A 25,888-nucleotide genomic window follows, 5' to 3' on the forward strand; every position below is an offset into this window, starting at 1 on the left:
TTCTTTTCCCTGAAGGAACACAGTAAAGTTTAAAAAAATAAACTTGTCTGAAAATTGTTTACCTATTACTTAAGATCATAACGAAGAAATTAGATGAAAATGCAGTAACACGGCTCTCGAGTTTGTTTTTTTTTTCTGTTTTGCTTCCTTTGTGCATTTGACAACACTTTGTATAGTCAGTTTCACTATTTCCTCTACAGTGTCAGGTTTTTTCCATTTCTGTTTCTGTGTGTTTTTCATATAATGAAACTGGAGAAAATTCATTTACAAGAGTATGAAAATGTAACTATAGAACTACTCAAATTTTCAGGGTAATTCAAGAGCAATTAATAAACTTCTTTTAAAACTGACCAGACAAAGTTTATGTTGTCCCTTTATTTTCTCTACTTCTCCTGAGAGAGCCACTTTCTCTTCCTCAAAATTGCTGTCAAGTTCCTTTTAACGTTTCATTATAAGTGCTACATGAATTTGAAGTTGTTTCCTCAAAAGTTAACAGCTTTAAGTGAACATGCCCTGGTCTGCACAAACTCTACAATATTTTAATAGATTTTTTTTTAGAGAGAAAAAGATGATAAAGTAGTTAAAGCAAGGGACAAGGAATCAAGAAATTTGGGTCCTATTGCTGACTTTGATATAGACTTTCAGCAGACCTTGGTCACTTCACTTAATCTCTCTGTTTCACTTTCCACATATGTAAAAAATAAAGTTGCCATTGGAGTCCGCGAATAACCACCTCTGTGATATGACCAGGTATAATGATCTTTTGGAACCCTGACCTATGTCAAGTGTCTGGAGTCAGGAAATAAAAATTACTTACCAGTATTCTGTGCGTCATTCCTGCATCACACTTAGCTACCCTATTGGTGTGCTGTGAAGCTAAATTAATTAGTGCCTTCGAGAGTCTTGAACGGACACCATCACACCCAATGCAACAAGCAAAAAATGTTTAACAAAAACCAGAATGCACTGCAGAGAGATATTTAATGGAAGCCCTATCTAAATCTTCACTCCAGTATCATTACCATAACATTATGTACTAGTAGAAAGCAATGAGATTGCCATAAGATACATGGGACAGGTCTTTAAAAAAGGTCTTCACTCAAACTGTACAATGTGGCGAAAACTACACATCTTTCCGGGCCCTGGGTATCGTGCCAATGAAAGGGCATACACAGAAGTGTGTCATGGGAGGAATGAATTTTTCTGAGAGATGATTGATAAAACAAACAATGAAAAATTAAAGTAAAAAAACTCTTAAGGAACCAACAGGGCCTCATGTCAGTGCACAAGAGGAATAAACACTTGGGGTCACTCTTACTCAAGCCACTGTGCCTATGAATTACCAGAATCAGAACAATGAGAGTCTACACCTGGGTGGGCAAGCTTTTTAGCCTGCGGGCCACATCTGGGTATGGAAGTTGTATAGTGGGCCACGAATGCACACAAAATTGGGGGTTGGGGTGCAGGAGGGCTCCAGGAGGGAAGTACGGGCTCTGGGATGAGGCTGGGGATAAGGGGTTTGAGGGCAGGAGAGGAATCAGGGCTGGGGTAGGGGGTTGGGACATGGGAGAGGGTCAGGGGGCAGGCTCTGGGCAGTGCTTACTTCAAGCAGCTCCCAGAAACAGCGGCATGTCCCACCTCCGGCTCCTAGGCAGAGGTGTGGTCAGGCGTCTCTGTGCGCTGCCCTGTCCGCAGGTGCTGCCCCTGCAGCTCCCATTGGCTGTGGTTCCCGGACAATGGTAGCTGCAGGGGCAGCGCTTGGGGAGGGGGCAGCGTGTGAAGCCCCCTGGCTGCCCCTACACATAGGAGACAGAGGGGGAACATGCCGCTGCTTCCGGGAGCTGTGCAGAGTGGGGCAAGACCATGACCCTGCTCCCCGGCTGGAGCGGGGCAAGCCCCAGAGCCCACATCCTGGCAGAAACTCAAGGGCCAGTTCAAAAATGCCTGGAGGGCTGGATGTGGCCCCTGGGCTGTAATTTGCCCACCCCTATCCTACATACATGGTAATTCTATCCTACCCAGAATTATCTAGCTTACACATTATTGACAGTCAGCTAGTTTATATGCGATCAAAAATAAGTTACAGGAGTGAAAACACCCCCACCTAACACCATTAATTTAACTTTTTATTCTTTGTGTCTTCAGTAGGCTTTAATCAGTGGAATCAAAATGTTTTGAGTTGTTTAAGAAAAATAATCATAATAAATGCACTGACAGGCTCATGCCATGTTTGTCACACTTCAGCTGGGAGAATGTTTTTAAAGCCTGTATCGGTTTCTGAAACTAAGGTGTTTTAGTGGAAACTGTGATGGATCACACAACAGCACAACATATGTGGCATTAAAACAACTGTATTGGACACTGCTTCCCAACAGTCAGCCTTTCACGATTTGACGTTAATTATTACATTTTGTTTGGAGTGTGTGTGTGTGTGTGTGTGTGTGTACTACTACTACTACTACTAGTAGTAGTAAAAACATTCAAAATGCAACCAAGTTCTCCCTTGATCAAAACATACAACTATATGAGAACTGAGGTAATACAGCATACTTTCAAGTAGAATTTTATGTTATGCTATCCTAGGAGCATTAAGAGATTGGCAACACAAAGGAACAAAAGCATTATCTGCAATGCTATTCTACGTTTCATTGTTTTGTGTTCTCAAAATGCTAGTCCACATGTCACTTCCTCTTATGTTTATTCCCATTTCAACTTCTAAATGTCATTCATTTGAAGAGTAAAGCTCACAGATACTGATCTCAATTTCCTTCTGTTCTGTTAAGACAAAGCTAAATAACTTCCTCCACCATATTAGAGGATGGATTGACTCAAGTCAAACCACACAAGGAACACCATGAGAACAATGCATCTCACATGCAGCCACAATAACTCATTACATGTCATTACCTATGCAATGCTACAGCAGCGCACTCATTTTAAAAAGATAACAGACATTCTTAAAAACAAGTGCACCAGTGGGCTTTTCGAAGTAAATTTTAATGAGACAGGAATGTAACTAAATAAAATAAATCTTAATTGAAAGAAGGATGAATGCTAGTTTAAGAGCTACTCTGAGACCTCTCATTTACACTAGGTATGTAAGTCACTAAACTACATCACAACTAAAAGTAAACCCACGGGGACCTTCATGGGCACTGCTTTCTACCCACAACTTCAAAAAAATCACTCACGGGCTCTAGGGCTGCTGATATGGCCCTATCAGCCAGCTGCCTCAACTCCCCCTGCTATGCTGGTGAGTGCAGCTGACTAATCATAACCCAACTGGCTCTTATCCTCACCCAGAGGGGAGAAGCAGAGGGCGAAAATGCCAGTAGCCAGAGCACAAAGCCTGTGGGAGGATGGAAGTCATCTCTGAACCAGCAGCCTAGTGCAGTAAGGAGTGCCAGCACCAACTGCCTCCCCCACCACCCACGCAGCATTCTCTTGGGCCATCTAGCCATATGTACCTGTTCACGTTCAGAGAGAAAAGGAGAATGAGCAGTGCTGAGCTAGAGAGCTAAGCTTCTCCTGGGGAGAAGGCTTCAGTGGTACTCTTACCTTCTCAGCCATTTCTTAATCTAGTGAAACCCCAGGCAAGGCTGAGTTTTGACCCTACTCAGTGCAAATGCTTAGAGCTGTTAGGAAAGTCGAATGCTCACAGGGTCACAACTCCCACTTTTTGATTTGTATAATTTAAAATAAAATGAAATACACATTCCCAGAGTACTGACTTATGCTTTATAGCCACTGATACAAAATCATACCGCTCCTTCTCTCTATTTCAGCTAACCCAGTGTATCCAGCATGACTTGGTTTCCATCAAAGCGATCAGATACCACACTGAGAAAACTAGTCTGTACACTTGTGACTGTTGGGAGATCTTCCATGGCAATAACAATTGCAGCCCTGGAGTTACCTTTAGGTCTCCAAAGGATGAGAGCCACTGACGAGTCCTCTGTCATTTTCATTTGACATGTGTTCAGATCAAAAGATGTGTTTTAATCAGGGTCCATCCAGATCATGGTGCTTATACTATCCTGAGGATCTTGGGATGGCTGGGTACAGGACCAAGGAAGAAAGTCACAAGGCTCCAGGGTTGGGAAGCAAAGATTAATGCAGAGGTGGGCAAACTTTCTGGCCCGAGGGCCACATCGGGGTGCAAAACTGTATGGAGGGCCAGGTAGGGAAAGCTGTGCCTCCCCAAACAGCCTGGCCCCCGCCCCCTCACTTGTTGGATCATATTAAAGAAGTTCTGTATTAAAAATCACAAATGAGTTTGATTCCCCATAGTTTAAAGTCCAGGGTATTACTAATTAAGAGGTCTCTTGGTTTTTGGTACTGTTTCTCTCCCTCTATGTGTGAAACTTGCAAGCTGCTAATTGTGTTAGTACATTCTAAGACAGTCTGTTCTCAAAGCAATTCTTTGTAACAACAACTACTCACACAAAGAGACTCAAAGCAATACTTTGTAACAATAGAAACAGCACCCAGAGACTCCCCGCCCTTTTGTTGTATTCATCTTGCTTTGTTAACAATTGTGATTAAAATAGAGATAGAGGATGTATGTGGATGGATGCTTGGTATGGATAATAACTGAATGATCAGGGAGGTGCCAGCCTAAGAATCCAGTGTCCATGGGCTGAAGAAGGCGTCAAGTGGAAATAACCAGAGGACCCCTGGAGGGCAGACTGGCATCCACCCAACAGCCTCAAGGATGGGAGAACCAAAGAACAAGATAACATCTGGCAGCATGGAGCCATCAGGAATGTGCTATCTGCTGATTGATTCAGCAACAGCATGATGAAGCAATTCCCACAGACTGGCATAGGAAGAAATTCCTATAAAAATGGACTCTAGAAAGTGAGACCTTTGGGGTCTGATTCTGCAAACCAACTTCCAGGAGCGTCAGATGAGCATCTGACAAGGCCCTGTTCCCTCCTCACGTCCAGGCCACCTGGCCAGTGGCTTGGCATGAGCAACTCTAAGGCTGGTAACTATGATAACAACCTTGCAGAACCTCTGTGTGTGTGTCTGTGTATGAATGAATGTGTGAATAAATATGAAATTGAATGGAATGTTATAGCTATAACGAACTGCTTACTATGATTCTTTCTGTATTCACAATAAATGTAGCATTTTGCCTTTTCCCCTTTAATAAGATCCTGTTGGTTTTTATTTTATTGGTATAACAGACTGCCCCCCTCAGAATCCCTGATCCATCCAACTCCCCCTGCTCCTTGCCCCTTGACCACCCCATCCCGGGACTCCACCCCCATTCAATCTCCCCTGCTCCCTGTCCCCTGAATGCCCCAACCTCTATCCACAAGCCCGCCCCCAGACAGGCCCCCTGGGACTCCCATGCCTCTCAAACCCCCCTGTTCCCTGTCCCCCATCCCCTAACCCCCTTCCAGAACCTCCGCCCCATCCAACCGCCCCGTTTCCCATCCCAATTGCCCAGACCCCTATCCACACCCCTGCCCCTAACCGCACCCTGGAACCCCACCTCCTATCCAATCCTCCCCTGCTCCCTGTCCTCTGACTGCCCCAACCCCATCCACACCCTGCCCCCTAACAGCCCCCCCAGGACTCCCACACCTATCCAACCACCCCCTGCTCCCTGTCCCGACTGCCCCAGGGACACCCTGCCTCTTATCCAATCTCCCCTCCCCCTGCTCCCTTACCATGCTGCTCGGAGCGGCAGGAGCTTGCAGCCCCGCCGCCCAGCACGAGCAGCAGGCCAGAGGGGAGGGGAGGGGCCAGGGGCTAGCCTCCTGGGGCCAGGAGCTCAGGGGCTGGGCAGGACGGTCCCACGGGCCGTAGTCTGCCCACCTCTGAGTTAATGGATAGAGCTCAGAGTTGGCTGGTGCTCATCAGGCTCCACCGAACTCAGGCCAAAGCAGACAGGAGAGAGAGAATGGCAGCTTCTAGGTGGGGCATACTGTGCTTCTGGGAAGTTTGTACTAATCTAGTAGGTACAAAAGTAACTGAAGTTCCTGTCATCGTGGGAAAGCTCAATTTTAAAAGGAGAAGTTTTATTCAGACTATGTTTTGCTGCTACCTGCAGCCAAAAGAACTAAATTATATTTATTCCTGCTTTCAACCCATCCTGCAGAGGGAGAGAGGCCTGTTGACTGCTTATTTTACAGCCTGCTAAAGAGAGACTTTCAGTTTAATGATACCTTTCAGAAGAAATTATCTAAAACAGCTTTTGTTTGTCAGCCTGAACAACTTTAATCTCCCTGAAAGGAAAGCAGGGAGTATGGCTCTAACAAGAAAGAGGAAGCTATCTCAGGAAGACAACAGGTTTGAAAGGACCCACCCAGGCTAATGCTGTGTTTCAGGGAGCATGGTGGGCTGGAACCCTCCTCTTTCCTTGGTACCAAGAGCAGATAACCCCATGAGTGTTTCTGTACATATTACTATGAGGCGCTCATCGCACACTGCAATGGCGTTGAAACTTAGACTAGCACCTGTGTATCCTTACTGAAAGCATGTTACCTTCTCCACTCATGACAATTTTTCAGTTAGCAGGCATTTCCTCTGACCCATTAAGAGCATCATAAAAATGCAATAGGTGGCTAAACTCAAATACCAATCACATGTAGGTGAAGAAGTCATAACTTACCTGTTAGCTCAGAGACAAAGCAATGCCTAATATCAATGTGACCAGGTTCCCGAGGTGCAACCTGAACTATGGGCCCTCAGAGCCCTCTGCCCCACCATCCTGGGCTCCCTCTCACACTGTGATGCTATTGGCAAGCTACAAACCTCTGGCAGGTACTACACTTACACAGACATCCACAGGCAGAAATGCACCCAACTGAGTTATCTGAAGGCTTCTCCCAGCCTCTCATGAACCATCAATAGAGAGGCTCCAGCCAATCCCCCCACCAGCTCTCCAGCCTTGCACCTCAGAACTGTACCATCGTGCACTGGTCAGAAGCCTGACCAGTGTAAGTTCATTATCCAGTCCACCCCTCCCTCAATGTGGACAGGACACACACTAGCCTTTGTAAACTAAGCTGAGATTTCCCAAGCATTTCAACCTATATTTTAGGTAAAATATAAAACAGGTTTATTAAGCACAAAAAGATAGCTTTTAAGTGATTATAAGTAGTAAGCATAGAGATCAAAGTTGGTTACCTAAGAAACAGGGGCGATGGATTCTTCTTAAAAGTGGGAGGGCCACGAGGCCATGCTCCTCCTCTTCCCCCTGAGGCCCCAGAACCTGGCCAAGCCAGAAGCTGGAGCCGGGCCGGGGAGCCTGGGTCCCTCCACCTGCCTGGGGTTGGGGGGGGTCCCCGAGAGCAGCCCCCAAGCCTATGTCCCTGCCCCTGGGCCCTCCACCCAGGGCAGTGCAGGGTCCATGGCTCCCCATAGCTGCCCCTGCAGCTTTTACCCTGACCTGTCTCCGGCTTCCGGCCCAGGCTGGGGGCGGAGCCTTGGGGGCCAAACAGTCACAGCCAGGCCACAGTACAAGCTGCCTGGGCATCTGTTGGGAGCCATGGCCCCTCACCTGCCCTGGCTGGGGGGATTAGGGGACAGGGACACAGGCCGGGGGCTGTTCTTGGGCCCTCCCACTCCAGACAGGTAGAGGGTCTGCAGCTCCCCACCGCTGCCTAGGCTGCTCTTACCCAGGCCACGCTCCAGCTTCCAGCCCGGCTGGGGGGCAGAGCCTCAGGGGGAAGAAGAGGGTCAGGGGATTGGGCCAGGCCCATGAACTTTCAAATGTGGGAGGGTTATGACCCTTCGGGGCCACCTTCTCCCACCCCGCTCCTCTTCTGGGACCCTTGCTAAGAAATAAAATAAATTTGCAGTCTGAGTTCAGTAAACTAAACTGGATTTGAATCAAGCAGTGTCTCACCCTGACGGAAGGTATAGTTCAATACCCACGCTAGGACTCTCCTAGACCACCCTCCCCAGGTTCAAAGTCTCTGTCCTCTAGACGTGCATCCAGGTGTTGAGTTGTGGGGGGGAATGAGGCCAAGTCATGATATAACTTCCCCTCTGTATAGTTTCTTTCAGCTTGCTGGAAAGAACTATGCTTGTGACCCCGGGGGGGGGGGGGGGGGGGGGGCGGCGGCGGCACACCTTGGTCAAGCATTCTCCATTATCTACATGTGCTCTCTGAGAAGTCTCCATTATATACAGTTCCTGGGTTAGTGGATTCTCTTTAATGGGGCATCTGCTCATCTGGTTACTCCACTGTTGTACCTGAAAGGCTGGCTGTGGGTGTTCCAACCTCACAACATATTTCAGTAACACACACATAGCAACAGTTTGTAACTTCACATACAATGATGGCACATACAATCCAACAGGATATTAATGTTCAACAGATCAAAACTTTCAAAATGATACCTCACATGGCATACTTTGTACAAAACATATCATAATTATGTTATAGTGATGAATATGAGGGTTCCAGGGTGCTGCTTTGAGGTACAGGGTGCCACAATTAGGTATTGGGGATATACTTGGTATAAGTGAAAATAAAAATCGAGGAATTAATGCTGCATGGTAATCACAACTGCACTAAACTTAGAGAAAACAGCTGCTGATTTGCATTCCTTTTAATGTCTCACATTGTGTTTTAGGTGCTATAACACAGTAACGGTTTTGTACTTCTGTCCTCAGCCATGCAGGCTTGTCTAAATGAGCAACAATACAAGATCTTTATTTCCAAGCCTAACAACAGAACTCTCTGTGACTGGCACCTTTCCTACTTCATTTCATGATGATCTCTCAATGTAACCAACTGGTCCTGTAGAATTTTACGTTATCTGAGTACTAGTCGGTCCCAGCCACTTAGTTGGTACTGGTACTTCAGGACTTTGCAACTGATTTTGTAACCTAGGTTTCTATCGCTCTTAGCATTATAAAAGCTTGTTTTTACAAAAACTAAATTTTGAGCCATAATATGAGTTGACAATGTCACTTCGGTTAACTAGTGTGTTGGGAAGATTAATTTTTGTGAAGCATTTCAAGATCTTTGGCCAAACAAATGCAAAGTGGTGTGTATTACTATTATTAGGGAGAGGATGCAGTCAGGTCTTAAGACAGAAAAAAATCCCTCGACAGTTTCCATTTTTTAAAAAAGCTTTCTGACTCAATGGCCCACAAGGCGCCACCCCCTTAGCTCCCAGTGGTCACAGTTCTCAGTCAATGGGAGCTGCGGAGCCAGCACTCGGGGCGGGGGCAGCACGCAGAGCATCCCTTGCCACCCACGTGCCTAGGGGCTGCAGGGACCTGGCAGCCGCTTCCGGGAGCCGTGCAGAGCCAGGGCAGGCAGGGAGCCTGCCTTAGCCCTGGGCTCCCATTGCACCGCCGACCGGAGCCACCAGGGTCCTTTTCGACCAGGTGTTCCGGTCAAAAACTGGATCCCTGGCAACCCTAGGGTATACTCATGTTATGTTTTCAAGTGTTTCCTCTATAACCATGAGGGTTAGAAACTTATTTTATTAAAATAAAAACTGGGAGAAGTTTGGGGAGGACACGGGGGCTTTGCCCCCTCAAAACTGCAAATGTTGGGCTTGCACAGAATTCCCCCCCTCCCACACCTGGCTCGACTAGCCTGACTGGAGCTGCCTCCCAAATATAGAAGTCAAACTGCACCCATGATTCACATACAATCGCTTGCTTCCAGCAGCGGCGGCTTTACAAAATAACACCAAAAATAGAGAGACTGGTGATAAAATTACATGATTTGGCAGTACTGTAAACATATCCCTCTAAGGTTAGCAACCCACGTACTATAGCACTGAGTTCTTCAAAGACTATGAACAAAAGTTACTTTCACCTCACCAATTTTCACTGTTTGAGCTAAGAGAAGAGTAGACACAAACAGCATAAACTGTGACAAGAAAGATCAGTTTTAATAATTTAAGATATTGTGGCAGTTGGACTTTTGGAGTAAAATTCTCACTCTCAATCTAGACCTTTATGCCAGATAAAAAGGCTGAAGCAGCATAAAGGGGTCCTAAAAGCTCCATATCCAGGCAGGAGAAGATTTTCCTGGCGTACACTCTGCAGAAGGCAGTCTTAAGGTTATTCAAATTTGAGCCTTCTCAAGCTCTGGGGTAGCATGTGCGCCAGGGCCACAGCTGCAGCACATACAGCTGCAGAGGCAACGTGTAACTGTTGATAATTGCGGGGGGGGGGGCACGTAACTGCCCCATGCGTCGCCTCTAGATCGAGAACAGAGGTTTTCAAATTGCGGGACATGCCCCCACGTGGGTGCAGAGAAACATTGTGGGGGTGCGGGGGGGAACGGTGACCCCAGGCGGCTCGAGCCAGCAATGCCATACAGCTGGCCCACGCTCCCCACCCCCCCAAAAAAAACAACCACTGCCTCTGGCTGCAGTGGTTTCAGGCAGCACTGCAGCTTTTAATATCGCTCAGGGCTCTTAATATATGCCAGGCAGTGCTAGGGCTCTTAATATATGCCACAACTTAGACAATTTTGGGCCCCTGTCTATGTTACACCAGGGGATGTTACAGCCCTCAGAGCAGCCCAGGTCTGGAAGGCACAGAGCTGACAAAGCCCGCTTAGTCCCATGCCCCGCCCCACAGTCACTGAGCTTACAGTTCTGTATTGAGACTCTCAGAGGTACAACACAGAATCTCTCCCTTGGATCTTAACATTCTTCCACTACATGGCTTTAGACGTTATTCATCATTCTTGATGTTATTTATTATCTGCGGAGGTGCAGAAAATTTTGGACTTCATCACAGAACTTTTATCTAAAAGATTAAAGCAGTTCTGTATATTAGGCCAATGTTTAAATTCTGATCCTTTCAAGAGAACTTAAAAAAAAAAAAAAGTAGTTTTCTATTTTTTTTAAATAAATAAAAAAAAGTTACAGTACTATGTGTAATTTAGGTGAAGAAATGTATTTACTTGCAGTATATGATTATGATGCTTCAACACCTTTATTTGGCAGGTACGACTCCTATTTTGCAGGTGTGAAAACTGAGGCACAGAGGCCTAAATTTTCAAAAGTGATTTGTGATTTTTGATGTCCAACCTGAGGCAAATTAAAGCTGGTTGAAGGCACTCAGCCCTGCTGGAAACCAGTGCACAACACAGTGTTTAGAATTGGGCACCCAAAATCACTAATCATTTTCAAACTCTTAGGCCCAAACTTTTAAGTAATTTGAACAGGTCACATAGCATTTCTGTAGCTGACTTGAGAAAAGATCCTACTACTCCTTATTTGGGAGCACCAAGCCCTAGATCGTACTCCCTAAATAGTGCAGAAAAGCAAACCCCTAGAATTACTAATTCACCCCTTAAGGATATACTTAAAGTTACAGACAACATGTTTCCCTAAATTACTTCCATCACACCAATCAGTTCTAGTACAGCGTCTCTGTGGGCTACCTACGGTAGCCAGCAGGAAACATATTAAAGCTATCAAGAATATTCAGACGGAAAAGCAAAACGAAAAGAAAAAAAAATCAGGACTGCAGCCAATGCAACCAGGCCCCTTTTATTTTTCGTGTTCTATTCAGTTTTGAGCCAAATAAATCGCTGGAGGTGATTTCCAACCAACAATCCTGTAACAAAACGGCTACCCCCTTTAAGCAGCTAAAGACAATTAGTAACATGGGCAGGCTATTACTGGGAGGCATTTGGAGGCCCTGAAGCATTCCTAGATCATGACTGCAATCTGAAGGAGTTAGACCAGTGGCTCTCAACCTTTCTTACTGTACCCCTTTCAGGAGTCTGATTTGTCTTGCGTACCCCCAAGTTTCACTTCACTTAATCTACTTGCTTACAAAATCAAACATAAAAATACAAAAAAGTGTCACAGCATGCTATTACTGAAAAACTGCCTACTTTCTCATTACTACCATATAATTATAAAATAAATCAATTGGAATATAAATACTGCACTTACATTTCACTGTACAATATATAGAGCAGTATAAACAAGTCATTGTCCGTATGAAATTTTAATTTGTACTGACTTCTCAAGTGCTTTTTATGTAGCCTGTTGTAAAACTAGGCAAGTATCTAGATGAGTTGATGTACCCTCGGAAGACCTCTGCGTATCCACAGGTGTATGCATACCCCTGGCTGAGAACCACTGATTTAGACTAACCAATCATTTAATTAAGCACAAATCTTTATAAGAGGCACTTCAGTTGTATACTTGTTTCATTAAAAAAACCACCCCTCCATTACAAAGCAGGGCTCTGAAGAAATCATAAGGCATAATACTGTAGCCAAAAAAAGAAAATTTTCATTTAGAAATTTATTTTCTCTCAACTATGTAGACTGCAACAGAGGGGCTTGCCCTTTAAGGGCTACAGGCCCGTGGCAGTATAGGGCAGGGCTTAAAAAACATCCCTGGCACCTAGCTGCTCAAAGACAAAATAAATTAAATTAGTAAAAAGTGCCTGTAATATATATACACACTGCCAAGACCTGAAGAAAAGCTCCGTTTAAGCTCAAAAGCTTGTCCCTTTCACCAACAGAAGTTGGTCCAATATAAGATATTACCTCACCCACCTTTTCTCTCTAATAAAATATTTCCATTCTTTCCCCGTCCCAAATCAATTTAACCCTCCCCGATCCGTCCCCATGTATCTCTTAGCGGGCTCTTCTTCATGCTTGCATGTTGCATCAACTGTCTGCTTAGCTTCCCTCCCTCTAATAAGATTTTTTTGGTAATCAGCTGCTCAGAGAAAGAGGAGATTGGCAGTGGCAACAACATTCTCTTGGCTACCTATGAGCTGTCTCCACCCAGTTGAGGCCTCTACACCCTCAACTTTGTACTGAAACAGAGCGAGAGCATGAGTTGGAAGAGCTGAGAGAAAGAACTGCTGCATAGTGGACAAGGACCCTGTTTGTCCAGGAGCAGAGGGGATAGCTGTAGGAAGGAGGCAGCGTTTGAAAAATTCACCAGCCTTCTGCTATACAGAGTTGGATATACAAGTGGGGCAACACCACCTTGTTAAGAAGCCCTTCTGCCATCCCCAGATGGAGAATGCTGTCCTTCACATAATTTGAAAGCTACACCTTTCATATCAGATTTGGTTTAGGCAGTGTTTCATTAATTTGAAGCTATCTCCTCTTAGCTACTGGAAGAGACAAAATAACTTTCTATTTCTTCTCTTTCCACCAAAGCTTCTGGGGTGCTGGAGCCGGGGGAGAGAGAAAAGAGATCTCTGCTACTTTGCCCATCTCCTATCATCATTTTTAGTAACTTAAAAAGAAAAAAACCACACACACAAAAAAACCCCAAAAAACAAAAAAAACAAAAACAGTATACTTTCACAGAGCAACTTCTGTTTGGGAAAGAATGTGAAAAAAGGATACATTCAGGACTGAAGTTTGCTGATAACATTGCACAAGAGTGCTATATATGCTTCTAGCTGTCAGTTTGATAAGATTTAGTAATCCACCCATGTAGCTTTTCTTAATTAAAATAAATCTAGACAAGATCTCTTTAGAAGGAAAAAAGCTGTGATTCTGTAAATGTAAATGAAAATGGAAATTGACATACTGAATATATCTGTATGCCAATCTAAGAAAAGATGTTTGTTATCTTCCCAAAATTATTGGTAGCCTTTCACAACTGTATACATGCTGTGCTAAAAACAATGAAAGCTTACATTCCATTCTTTTAATTTTTTGTGAACAAAGCACATCGATTCAACCAAAGTCTATACTTCGATATACTGTACCTTTCCTGGTGGTTCTAACAATTGTCTCAGAAAACAGTAAAGGGCTTCCATTGGAAACTTCATCTATAGGCTTCTCTGGTGGTTTGTTGGCAATACTTTCTTTCTTCATGTCCTTCTTTATTTCCTGTATGGGAGGAAAAAGGAAAGACAGCTTACAAGATGTCTCACAGGATACTCTTAAGTCTCAAGTGTCCAGTACTGGAAAAAGTCATAGATGTGAACTGTGATAAGTCCCAAAGGCTCAAAGTCTGACAGCTAGACTCACCCATGTTTTTTATATTTCACAATAATTTGGGTTATTCTTACTCTTCTCTGCAGAAAGCAGACAGTTACACTCTTACCATTGTTATGGTAGTGACAGGTTATTGCCACTCCAATACATGGAACAACTGGACAAATTTTTGAACTGGCCATCTATCATATTTAATGGCTTCCAAACACATATAATTAAATGAAGTTAATTTAAAAAAATCACCCAGTGGGCAACTCAAGATTGTGTCAGCTAAAATCTTTAAACTGCCTCTCCCTTCTCACAAGAAGAATATTTCAATTTAAACTGCTGTATTGTTATACACAGTGTGTGTACAGCCACAATGTAATAAATAATATTTCTTCCCCAACTCCTAGACATATTTATAAGTGAAAATGTCACAATGAAAACCAAGCAATATTCAGGCTAATAGATTATCAAAATTTTCCCCAATCAGTGTTTTAAAAGGGTTAATCTCACCAATTTAATCACATTTTTGTCTGTAAAATGTCTGCCTTCTATTTTATCAGCAACACCTAAAATTACTGTAGCTGAACAATTACCAAAAAATATTTTTCACCATTGTTCCAACACGAATACTTGTGCATTTGACAACGTAACACAGAGTCTGCTACATGGTTACCCTTGTAAAGGCAGTTAAGTCAGTTTGTCCTGTTGTTTCTGTAGGCATTTCAACACAGCAACAGGGAGACATGAAAACATTTTTTTTAAATAGGAAAATCTGACTAACACTACAAATATTGTAATGGGCACCCAGGGCAGGTATCATACCAGCTACTACAGATAACATATTTTTCAACTGACTGCCTTTTAAGGAGACTGTCTCTTTAGCAGTGGACAGGGGAAAAACAAGTGGAGTGAACTTTCATCATAGCAATTCTGCTCCCTCCCTCATCACTGCGCCAAAGGTAAAGGTTTTCCCAATAGTTCACAGTTAATTCTCATTAAACAAATATTTACAGCACATATGCAGGAACACCATTTCACAAACCTTTCATGCAGACCTTAAAATACAATCTACTTTCAGTTCTTATTTGACCCCCTCGCTGTAATATCTTTAACAATCTTCACAACATCCTTCTGAAGTCACACCGGAAGTCTGTAATGGAGTAGTCAACTGAACCTGGGTCTCCTAAATTCCAGGCTAGAGCCCCACCCTCTGACTCATCTTTAACTTTTTTGTTCTAAATTCTAACAAATATCTAAACTTACATTTTATTTCTACAATTTCAGACCCCAAAATGTCTCAGCAGTAATATTGTGAATCCTTTGATTTTTTTTCTAAAGGTTTTTATTAAATGTAGCCCCCAAACAGTACTACTTAACCAGACATTGTATTATTATTCATTAATTGTATGAACCTGAGCTGTCTGCCACTTCTCCAAAATGCATGCACGTGGGATGCAATTAATGCATAGATCTCAGAAAGTGGAAGTTGTATAATGCTGCACCTTTAAGGAGTGAAAGTGTCTGTGACTGTGCATGAGCTTCCCAAGCAGTGCATAGCATCATATCCCTATGCTTACTATGCATGATCCAGAAAGTATAGTCCAAAAATGATGCATGTGTTTAAAAAGGTAACAATACTTTTTAAAAACAGACTAGTCCAGTACATGGATGGTTACAAGAGTATATTTTTAAAATCTTAAAATGGCAGGAAAGAATGAACTTGTTCATTCTAAATCTGGAGTTCCCAAGCTCAGTTTGCAACTCTAAGTGACAGACTATTTGCCAGAATATCAAATGGATACTGACAATTTAAGTGGAAGGAGCTAATATGTCAAAACATTAGTCTTCTTCAGGCATGACCTCAGAGGTCCTGCCTTATTGCCAGAGGTAGTTTCCTATGCACCACTGCCAAATGGATTTTTCAAAACCTCATGTCAATATGAAACTCAATGTTCTTCAACTAACAAGAGTCAGAAATTAACTTCTACAGTCACCAGTAGCAAATAGGACACTTTTCCTTGTTGAATAAGGAGCATGGGAAAAGTAATAAGCCAGCAATTTCTGCAGAATATGATTTTCAATACAAAAAACTCCATTCACAGCTCTAAAGCAGAAAGCCTTCTGATGTGACTGAGTGAAGTGCAGCCTTCCAGAATCTGCAGAGACAACTCTAGTGCTTCTGCTCCAGTTTATAGCTTTCCCACCAAGCACCACTGTTCAATTTACAAAACACATGGAGCTGGAGGAAAGAGTGAGCCACAAGCTGGATCTTTAAAGGGAATTGGGCTCTACCTCACCACCTACGCCTCAAACACACACCCAGCTGATCTTAATGAGGTGGGCCAACTATCAGATCCGGGTGGGAAGGAGTCAGGAGCTTTCCATAAAAGGCTGGGGAGGCAACAAACTTATCAAATGTCTACTAGCCAGGGGCTGACAAAGATGCAACCCCATCCCACTTCCAGAGATCAAGGATGGCGGCATCCTCATGCCCATCACCTGTAGGCTGGAGTGGGGCCTGGAACTCTCACCAGCATTTCCCCTGAACTTCACGGGCAGGGCTCTTCTCCCCTTCATTGTTCATATTAGCCTTTGCCTAATACTCCGCCCCATTCCACTCCACTATCTGTAGATTTTAATAGCTACCACCCCACAGCTAATTAAGATGAAGGGGGTTGTCTCTCCCCCAAACTCCTACCGATGTCAGGGGACACCAAATTCTGACTTATGCAGGGTTCTGTGCCACAAGAGACTGGTCTTGATTAACCACTTTAGGGCAAGCCACAGATGGCTCCAAATCCTTAACTGCTTGTGTAGCTCTCCAGGAGACAACAGATTTCATAGCTGACAGGGTGTCTTCCATAAAATTTTTTGAGTTAAACTAATGAAAAAGGGACTATAGAAGAGATGAATGGCACTCTCTCACACACTCTACCTATTTTAAAAAAAAAACTGTTTTCTTGGCATCACATGAATAGAAATGGCATTTTCATGTCTCATACCAATAATATATTCACTACCTCTTGAGTCTGTGTTTCTAAGGACTCCAGCAAAGATGTCCAGAAGTAGAGGAAGAAATCTCTTATTCTGAAAGTTGAATGCTGTGTATCTAAGGCAGGGGTTCTCAAACTTCATTGCACCGTGACCCACTTCTGACAACAAAATTACTACACAATCCCAGAGTCCCGAGTCCCATCACCCTGGGTGGGGGGACAAAGCCCAGGAGCCCGCCCGAGTCCCATCACCCTGGGTGGGGGACAAAGCCCAGGGGCTTCAGCCCCAGGAAGGGGGCCCAAGGGCTTCAGCCCTGCATGGTGGGGCTCAGGCTTTAGCCCTGGGCCCCAGCAAGTCTAAGCCAGCCCTGGTAACCCCATTAAAACAGGGTCCCGACTCACTTTCGGGTCCCAACCCACAGTTTGAGAACAGCTGATCAAAGGAACACCTGAACCAAATGACCCCAAACTAGCACCACAAAACCTTGCCCCAGGCACGGATGAGGCATAGCACTTTTCAAAACAACCTGGTGTACGTGCACTTGAAACATCAGCTCTTAAATCAGCAGCTTTGTTCTCGGGGCAAAACTTCCAAAAGAAGCCCCTTTACAATGTCAGCAGAGAGTAATGTCCACACCACACATTCTCAACAAACTGTGGAGAGCAGGACTCATACTCACACTCCCTGGGTACTGCTTGGGTTCAATGACTTCACCATATTACCTTGAGTCACTCAGTTACTCCTTGCCTACAGACAGCCCCCCAACCTGAAGCGAATACTCACCAACAACCACATACCACACAACAGAACCACTAGCCCAGGAACCTATCCTTGCAACAAAGCCCGTTGCCAACTGTGCCCACATATCTATTCAGGGGACACCATCACAGGGCCTAACAACATCAGCCACACTATCAGAGGCTCGTTCACCTGCACATCCACCAATGTGATATATGCCATCATGTGCCAGCAATGCCCCTCTGCCATGTACATTGGTCAAACTGGACAGTCTCTACGTAAAAGAATAAATGGACACAAATCAGATGTCAAGAATTATAACATTCATAAACCAGTCGGAGAACACTTCAATCTCTCTGGTCACGCAATCACAGACATGAGGGTCGCTATCTTAAAGCAAAAAAACTTCAAATCCAGACTCCAGCGAGAAACTGCTGAATTGGAATTCATTTGCAAATTGGATACTATTAATTTGGGCTTGAATAGAGACTGGGAGTGGCTAAGTCATTATGCAAGGTAGCCTGTCTCCCCTTGTTTTTTTCCTGCAAAACCCCCCCCCAAGACGTTCTGGTTAAACTTGGATTATTGCTGTGCACATTGTAAGATGAGCTGTTGCCAGCAGGAGAATGAGTTTGTGTGTGTGGTTTTTGGAAAAAGGGGGGGGTGTGGGGGGGGGGGTGAGAAAACCTGGATTAGTGCTGGAGGTGACCCACCTTGATTATCATGCGCATTATAAAGAGGGGTTTCAAAGGGGGATGGGCTGTTGCCAGCAGGAGAGTGAGTTTGTATGTGTGTGTGTGGGGGGGGGGGGGGGGAAGGGTGAGAAAACCTGGATTTGTGCTGGAAATGGCTCTACTTGAGGATCACTTTAGATAAGCTGTTGCCAGCGGGGGAGTGAGGTGGGAGGAAGTTTTGTTTCATGGTCTCTGTGTGTATATAATGTCTTCTGCAGTTTCCACGATATGCTATGCATCTGATGAAGTGAGCTGTAGCTCACGAAAGCTCATGCTCAGATAAACTGGTTAGTCTCTAAGGTGCCACAAGTACTCCTTTTCTTTTTACGAATACAGACTAACACGGCTGTTACTCTGAAATCAGTTACTCTGATGTCAGGCTGCCTGCAAACACCCTGGCTTACAACAAAGCTCCAGTCAAACTGAGCATGTACAAATGACTTTCTCTGGCGCATCAGTTTGGCTCAAGTCACAGCGGAGATTTATTTGTATTCTAAATAACTTTTAAAATATTGCTTCCCCAAAGAGGCAGAGGATTCTGGATAAAAACTTATGAGGGTGATATTGGTTTGGGGCAAATCAGAGCCTGGGACAGAGCTTAAAAAAAAGGGACTGTTCCGGCCAAAACGGGATGTACGGTCACCCTACCCATATAATAAAGCAAAAGTTAGTATATAAAGCTTCATGACTATCCTATTTGACAGCTGTATCAACATGTAAGAGGATTTAAGCAAAAATAAATAAATAAATAAAATAAAAACCTTCTTGAATGCAATCTTTCATCTTTTCTTAATCTTTCAAGAATTATTAATTACAGTAGAACCTCATAGTTACGAACACCTGGGGAATGGAGGTTGTTTGTAACCCTGAAATGTTTGTAACTCTCAACAAAACGTTACGGTTGTTCTTTCAAAAGTTTACAACTGGACTTTGACTTAATACAGCTTTGAAACTTTACTATGCAAAAGAAAAATGTTGCTTATAATCATCTTAATTTAAATTAAACAAGCACAAAAACGGTTTCCTTAACACGCCAATTTTTTTTTTTAAACTCTTGCTGCCTGATTGTGTATTTCCGGTTCCAAATGAGATATGTGGTTGACTGGTCAGTTTGTAACTCTGGTGTTCCTAACTCTGAGGTTCTACTGTATACTGATGACATTTATCCAGTCTGCATATAATTAGCAAATTCTGCTAGTGGTGTTAAATAATAGGGTTGCTAATTTGTGCACACACAAAAAAAGCCTTTAGCAAACCTAATTTTTTTGTATTTTTTTTTTATTTCTATTTGTATTAATATATATAGCTTTGCTTTCAGAATCTGCTCTCTCACTGCCCTTGAAGTCTAACTACTGTGTCTGCATATAGTCCCCTCTACCAAAATATTTCCTCTAATACAGAGGAAGTTGTTAGGATATAGATATTCAGGCCTGTCTGTAAAGGCCTATACTCTAAGAATTTAGGTGTATTCTTAGCACTTGGCTAGTTATAGAGGTACAAAAAAATCAAAATCACTGTCTGCCGGTGTAAGGGCCTTCTCTTACCGTGACAGTCTGAGGCCCTGTGCTTAGGCTAAGGCCTTTGGCTAAGCAGCAGAGACAGCCATAAGCTGGGAAGCCAACAGTCACCGCCTCACATTCCAAACTAGTCACATTGAAAGAAGGTGCTATTGGGCTGTTAGGAATACAGTCCTGTCCTGATAGTGCCTATCACCTCCAGAGAAAGGGAAGTGCCTAGAAAATGTAAAAGGAAACTTAGTTTGATAGCATGGCAAGAACTCACTTATCAATAGCTGGGATGTGAAATCCTCACTTCTGTATTGTTTTGTCATTATAGTTCCCACTTTGCTATTGTTTGTCTGTATAATCTCTGTCTGGTTCTGTGATTGTTCCTGTCTGCTGTATAATTAATTTTGCTGGGTGTAAACTAATTAAGGTGGTGGCGTATAATTGGTTACATAATCATGTTACAATATGTTAGGATTGGTTAGTTAAATTTCAGGAAAATGATTGGTTAAGGTATAGCTAAGCAGAACTCAAGTTTTACTATATAGTCTGCAGTCAATCAGGAAGTGAGTGGGTGGGAGTGGGTGTGTGAAATGGGAACAGGGAATGGGGGTGGGGAAATTGGAATCATGTTTTGCTAAGGGGGGAAATGGGAACAGGGAATGGGGCTGGGGAAATTGGAATCATGTTTGGCTAACGGCAGGAATGGGAACAAGGACACAGGTGTAAGACTCTGTGGTGTCAGAGCTGGGAAGGAGGATACTAAGGAAGGAAACTGGAATCATGCTTGCTGGAAGTTCACCCCAATAAACATTGAATTGTTTGCACCTTTGGACTTTGGATATTGTTGCTCTCTGTTCATGCGAGAAGGACCAGGGAAGTAAGTGGGTGAAGGAATAAGCCCCCTAACAGAAGTGCTCAAATCAGTTCTGTCACCATAGTTACAGCTAATACTTGTCAGGGGAAAGTAGTAAACCACCACCAAGACCCTGAGAAAAATCTGCTCAGAGGTATTAGAAACAAAATCCGAAAGTCACCCCAGCGGTATTAATTTTTTTCTAAATTGTATGTTTAAAAAGTCTAGCACTAAGGGGAGAGGGGTCTCAGTAGTATTTTTGTGATTACTCCTAATACTACTTCAATTTATTAGTTTACCATTCTCACTAGAGGGAAGTTCTGCCATTTTTATTAAATGAACATTTTAAGAACTTACTCAATTGATTCTTCCAACAATGCATTTACAATCCTCACTGTGTAAATGGACTAAAAACAATTGAGTAAATTGCTGCAAGGTTTCCACAGCAACCACTGCAACACAAAAAGCTGTTCTGTGCTAATTTGAAGATGAAAGGTTCCAGACAGTAGGTCATTTTCATTTCTCAAAGCTGTAGGAAGCTCTGCAAATGTATGTGCAAATTATTGTCACAGACCAAGATAATTTATCCAAGGCTTGAAAAAGGAAAACTGATTCTTTAACTCCCTTCCTCCCAGAATGTAATCAAATTAATCTATATGCAGTCACAAAGCTTTTGAAAACAAACAAAAAAACAACAAACAGTAAAAAGCAGAGGCAAGTTAAGAAGTAATGAGACATTTTACAACTCAAAAACCAACTGCCTACCTGTACATTGCTTGAAGCCAAATACGGTAATAGTAATAAGAATACAGAATCAGAAGCCTAGAGGGATGGCATGCAACACATTCTAATTATCAGAATAGGATAATAGAAACATCTTAACCCCTCTGATATGAAGAATGTAACTCTTCTCCTGTCTCTCATACTCCTAAACCGATTGTGTATATTTTAAGAGATACAACTTCTATTGTTATTTCCTCCAAATTGTTATCTACAATTTAAAACAAAGCATGATTTAAAACGTATTTTTACATCAAACCTCACAGTATTTCTGCTGCAAGTCTCTTGTACTAGTCAACATCAACACCCCTGTCAACTGAAGATCAGCTTTGGCACCAATGAGAACGTTATCCAGTTAGAAAGATGATGGCTGCATTTAAAAGGGACATGCAGCGCTCAAGGACAAGGATATAAAGGTGAAGTAAAACAGTGAAGTAGCAAACCCCTGCAGGGATATACAGAAACCCATTGGCCTCTGCTGTCCACTCTCCACAAAATCCTTCAGGATTAACTGGACTTTGTGTCTCCTTTATTATGTGTTGGGATTATCACTGTTTATGGTATTATCACAACACTAATTTTACCATAAATTCTTTTATTAAATCCAAAGGTCAAATGGCATTTATACAATTACTCTAAACACCCCTAAAAAGCCTAAATGCAATTTACTACATCCAGACACTAACAAAACATTTATAACCATATCATCAAGATACTTACACATGGGTCAAACCCATGGGTGCTTAGAACCATATTGGTCAACTCCAACTCAGTCAGGCAGGTATTAGCAATAAATGAGGCTATGTTTAGTCATGGGTATTTTTAGTAAAAGTCATGGACAGTTAAAAAAAAAAAATCACGGTCATGACTTGTACTATATACCCTTGACTAAGACTTGCGGGGGGGGGGGGGGGGGGGGGGGGGGGAGGAGGGAGGGCTGCCCGGGGACCCCGCGGATGCTTGGAGAGGGAGATGATGGTGCATGGCCCGGGACCCCCGCTGGTGCTGAGGGGGGGGCGGGTGGCGACGGGCGGCTCAGGACCCCCACTCGTGCTGGAGGGGCGTGTGCAGAGCCAGCAGGCTCCCTACCTGGCTCCACACCTCCTGTCCCCGTTCCCCCTGCCCCCCGGAGCAGCAGGAGAGTTTAGGTGTGGGAAGGGGCAGGGGTTGGGGCATGGGACGGGGTGAGGCAGGTGCTGGGCAGCACTTACTTGGGGTGCTCCCCAGAAACGGTGACATTCCCCCTCACTCAGCTCCTAGGGGGAGGTGTGGCTAGACAGCTCTGTGGGCTGCCTCCACCCGCCCAGAGCACTGGCTTTGCAGCTCCCATCACCCGTGAACCCTGGCCAATGGGAACTGCAGGGGTGATGCCTGCAGGCGGAGGCAGCGTGCAGAGTTGCCTGGCCAGGCCTCTGCCTAGGAGCTGAGCGAGGGTGATGTCACCGCTTCCAGGGAGCCCCCCCCAGGTAAGCACTGCCCAGAGCCCACCTCACTCCATCCCATGCCCCAATCCCTGCCCGCTCCCACACCCAAACTCTGCTGCTGGTGGGATTGGGGGGCATTGGCCTGAGACTGCCCCAGCAGCGGGCAACGGCCAGTGCAAGTGGCACAGGGGCTGCCTGAGCTGCCCCTGAGCCAGGCGCACTGGCCGCTGAAGAAGTCACGGAATCCATAACTTTCATGACAAACTCGCAGCCTTAGCAATAAACCCTATTTTCTCCCCTCCTTCTTGCTGATCAAACAGTTTTTCCACTGCACTGGGGTTTATATGGGTCCTAATTTTTAATATAGCACTGGTATGTGGGGTGGCGTCTTCTAATTCGGATTCACTTTGTCTTATTTAAAACCATCTGCAATCACCCCTATTGGTCAGAGGGTTTTCTTGTTTTGTTTTGTTTTGGTTTTTTTAAGAAACTCTGCCTTATTTCATTAGTTATTCCTGAACCAGATATCCTTCCTACTCCATTCCTTCTGGCCTTATAACTCATTATTCTCAAGTCCTATCTTTTATTTGCTAGTTACGGTCTTTCTTTACAAACTTAAGCTAACTTCAATTATCTAATTTTATATTTATTCTACATTATTAAACAGACATATAACAACCAATCACAAGGCATTGTCTGAAAGGACGGAACTAGGGGCCAGGCACCAAAAGCACAGATTGAGTGTGAGATAAAGGAGGAACTCCATTAGCTAGTCCTAATAGCAGTAGGCTCTTATGTACATCAGCCACTAGAGGGGGACACAACAACTTATCAGTCTCCTGGTTTCCCCTAGGACTTCTACTAATCAAAACTTCAGCAGATAACTCCAGCCGTCCTTTTTGGCTATTGACTTATTTCTAAACCACAGCCTTCTAAACATCTCACTGAGTTATTTGATTTGTGTATGTTGCTTTCAGAGTCCTGCACATAGCCTATTTCAGCGGCTCACATGATCTCCATCTACTGGAGGCCCTAATCCTGCAAAGAATTATGCACATGCTGAACCTTCCCTTCTGAGAGTAGCTCCATTGTTTTCAGTGGGAATGCTCACAACATCTAAAGATCAGGGCCTTAGAGGGCTTCTTTTTGCAGGGAACTCCCTTTCTGCCTGAACTCACCTCACTGCTTTTTGTCTCACTTTCTTCCTCTGGTGCAAAGAAATTACTGGACCCCATCCATCATTTGTTGACAGTGCTGTTTGCTTGATTGCACAGATGTGTGTGAAGCCCTACAACTGTTGTTAGACTGATGGCCGTAGTAAAGTTGAAAGGTTTGTCATCTATACTCCATTACTCCTAATAGATATTTTATAACCTATCATGCGTTGACCTAAGATCACTGCAATATCAGGGCATAAATGAGTAGTTGAGAAGCAGTAATGAGTTTTGCGGAAATGCATAGGCCTCTGGAACAAAGCCATGTCAGACATTAATATAAACAATTTAGATTTAGTGCAAATATAGGTGGTTTCTGTATTGTATTTTCCTGTCAAAGTGATTACATATTAAGAAAATGGCAGCTGGCATGAAAGAATAAGAGGAAATAAACTCCAATAGGTGGCATATTTTACAGTGAATAAAGATTGCTGAACCATTGCTGTAGACTCCTGCATGTATTAAACATTCCCTACTCAAACCTTCCCATGGACCCAGGTGCTGAAGCACTCTGACCATGTCACATCCTGCTGAGGTTTGAACCCCAACGGCGGTTTCTACATCAAATTCAAGCACCTCACCTTCCTCTCCAAAGCCCTACATAAATCTTAGTCTGCCTACCTCTCAATTTCTTCTTGCTCTCTTGCTTTTCCCACTGTCGACTTAGCACCTCCTTTATGTCTTCTTAAATCTCATCTTCAAGCAATCCCTCCTAATCAATAAGCCCTACATTTTCCCTTTTCTGAAACAGCTGTGTTGCATCTTGTATACGCTGGTCTCATCCTAAAGAACTTCAGAATAGGAACTATGTATGTAAACTGCCTTGTATATTTAGAAAGGTAAATTACTGTAAATATTTAAAATATAATAATAAACTCCATAGATCCTAAGTAATCCCTCAGCTCTATTTTATAGAAGCATGATAGACTTTTTTCCCCTCCTGTGTGTTGCTTTTCAGTAGTGGTTCCTGCTCTAGGCAATAAGCATAGCTCTCAACCCTTCCATTCAGAGAAAACTATTCAATGCACTTCTTCAATTTAGATTATTAGCTGCAACTAAAAACAGCCAAGAAGAGAAGAAAGGTGAAGGGCGGTGGGGGAGAGAGAAGGGGCAAAAGGCGAACAGCAGAGAGAGAGGAGGAGGAAGGAAATAAACAGCTCCAACTGCCTTAGAGAAGTAGGGTGAAAAAAAATCAGACCATTTACCTATTGAGATTTAGGTTCTCTGGAGGGATATGATGTTGATGAGCCACATTACAAGAAGACAGATAGATTACGACATTCAAATACATGCTAAAGATCTTTAAAATGTGTGCCCTGTCAAGACTCAAAATGAGAAGTAAAACAACAAATGGGGAAAAAAAAACAGAAACAATGTGTAATCTATGTATTTAACTAAAGAGATTAGTCTAAGTCACAAGGTGCAGTTCTGGACCCAATCTTCACCCATTTCAAAAGAGTGGGGAAGTTCAGCTCTGTTATTCTATTTCAGGTCCCTTTATAGGGAAACACAGCGAAACAATGACACAAAATTGGTCAGGATGAAAGCAGTGGTCACAAAATACCAGCTGAATAACCCTTGTCAAGTTTTTCTAGGCATCATGGAAAAGGCGAGTTTTAAGGAGGGATGTGACAGAGAATACTGAGGATACTGTGGATATGGGTGGCCAGTGAACCGGCCTTTGGGGGACTATCCCCCAGCCCCTCCCCTTCTCTTCTGCCCCTCCCC

At 43.7% G+C, this 25,888-nt stretch overlaps 1 protein-coding gene across 11 annotated transcripts in view; it reads right to left on the reverse strand.

Annotated features, from left to right (window-relative positions):
• SH3KBP1 (SH3 domain containing kinase binding protein 1) overlaps nt 1-25,888 on the reverse strand; it is a 352,898-nt gene that overhangs the window by 213,401 nt on the left and 113,609 nt on the right. For 8 of the 11 annotated variants that reach the window (XM_043537957.1, XM_037901491.2, XM_043537956.1 and 5 more), the window contains one exon: nt 13,696-13,819. In XM_043537957.1, the coding sequence (XP_043393892.1) occupies nt 13,696-13,819 (124 nt within the window). Of the gene's footprint in view, nt 1-13,695; nt 13,820-14,957; nt 14,986-25,888 lie in introns of those variants that run through there. The other 3 variants (XM_043537958.1, XM_043537959.1, XM_037901497.2) reach the window with 2 other exon arrangements.

This window comes from Chelonia mydas, chromosome 1 (genome assembly GCF_015237465.2).
Source record: "Chelonia mydas isolate rCheMyd1 chromosome 1, rCheMyd1.pri.v2, whole genome shotgun sequence".
Lineage (NCBI taxonomy): Eukaryota > Metazoa > Chordata > Testudines > Cheloniidae > Chelonia > Chelonia mydas.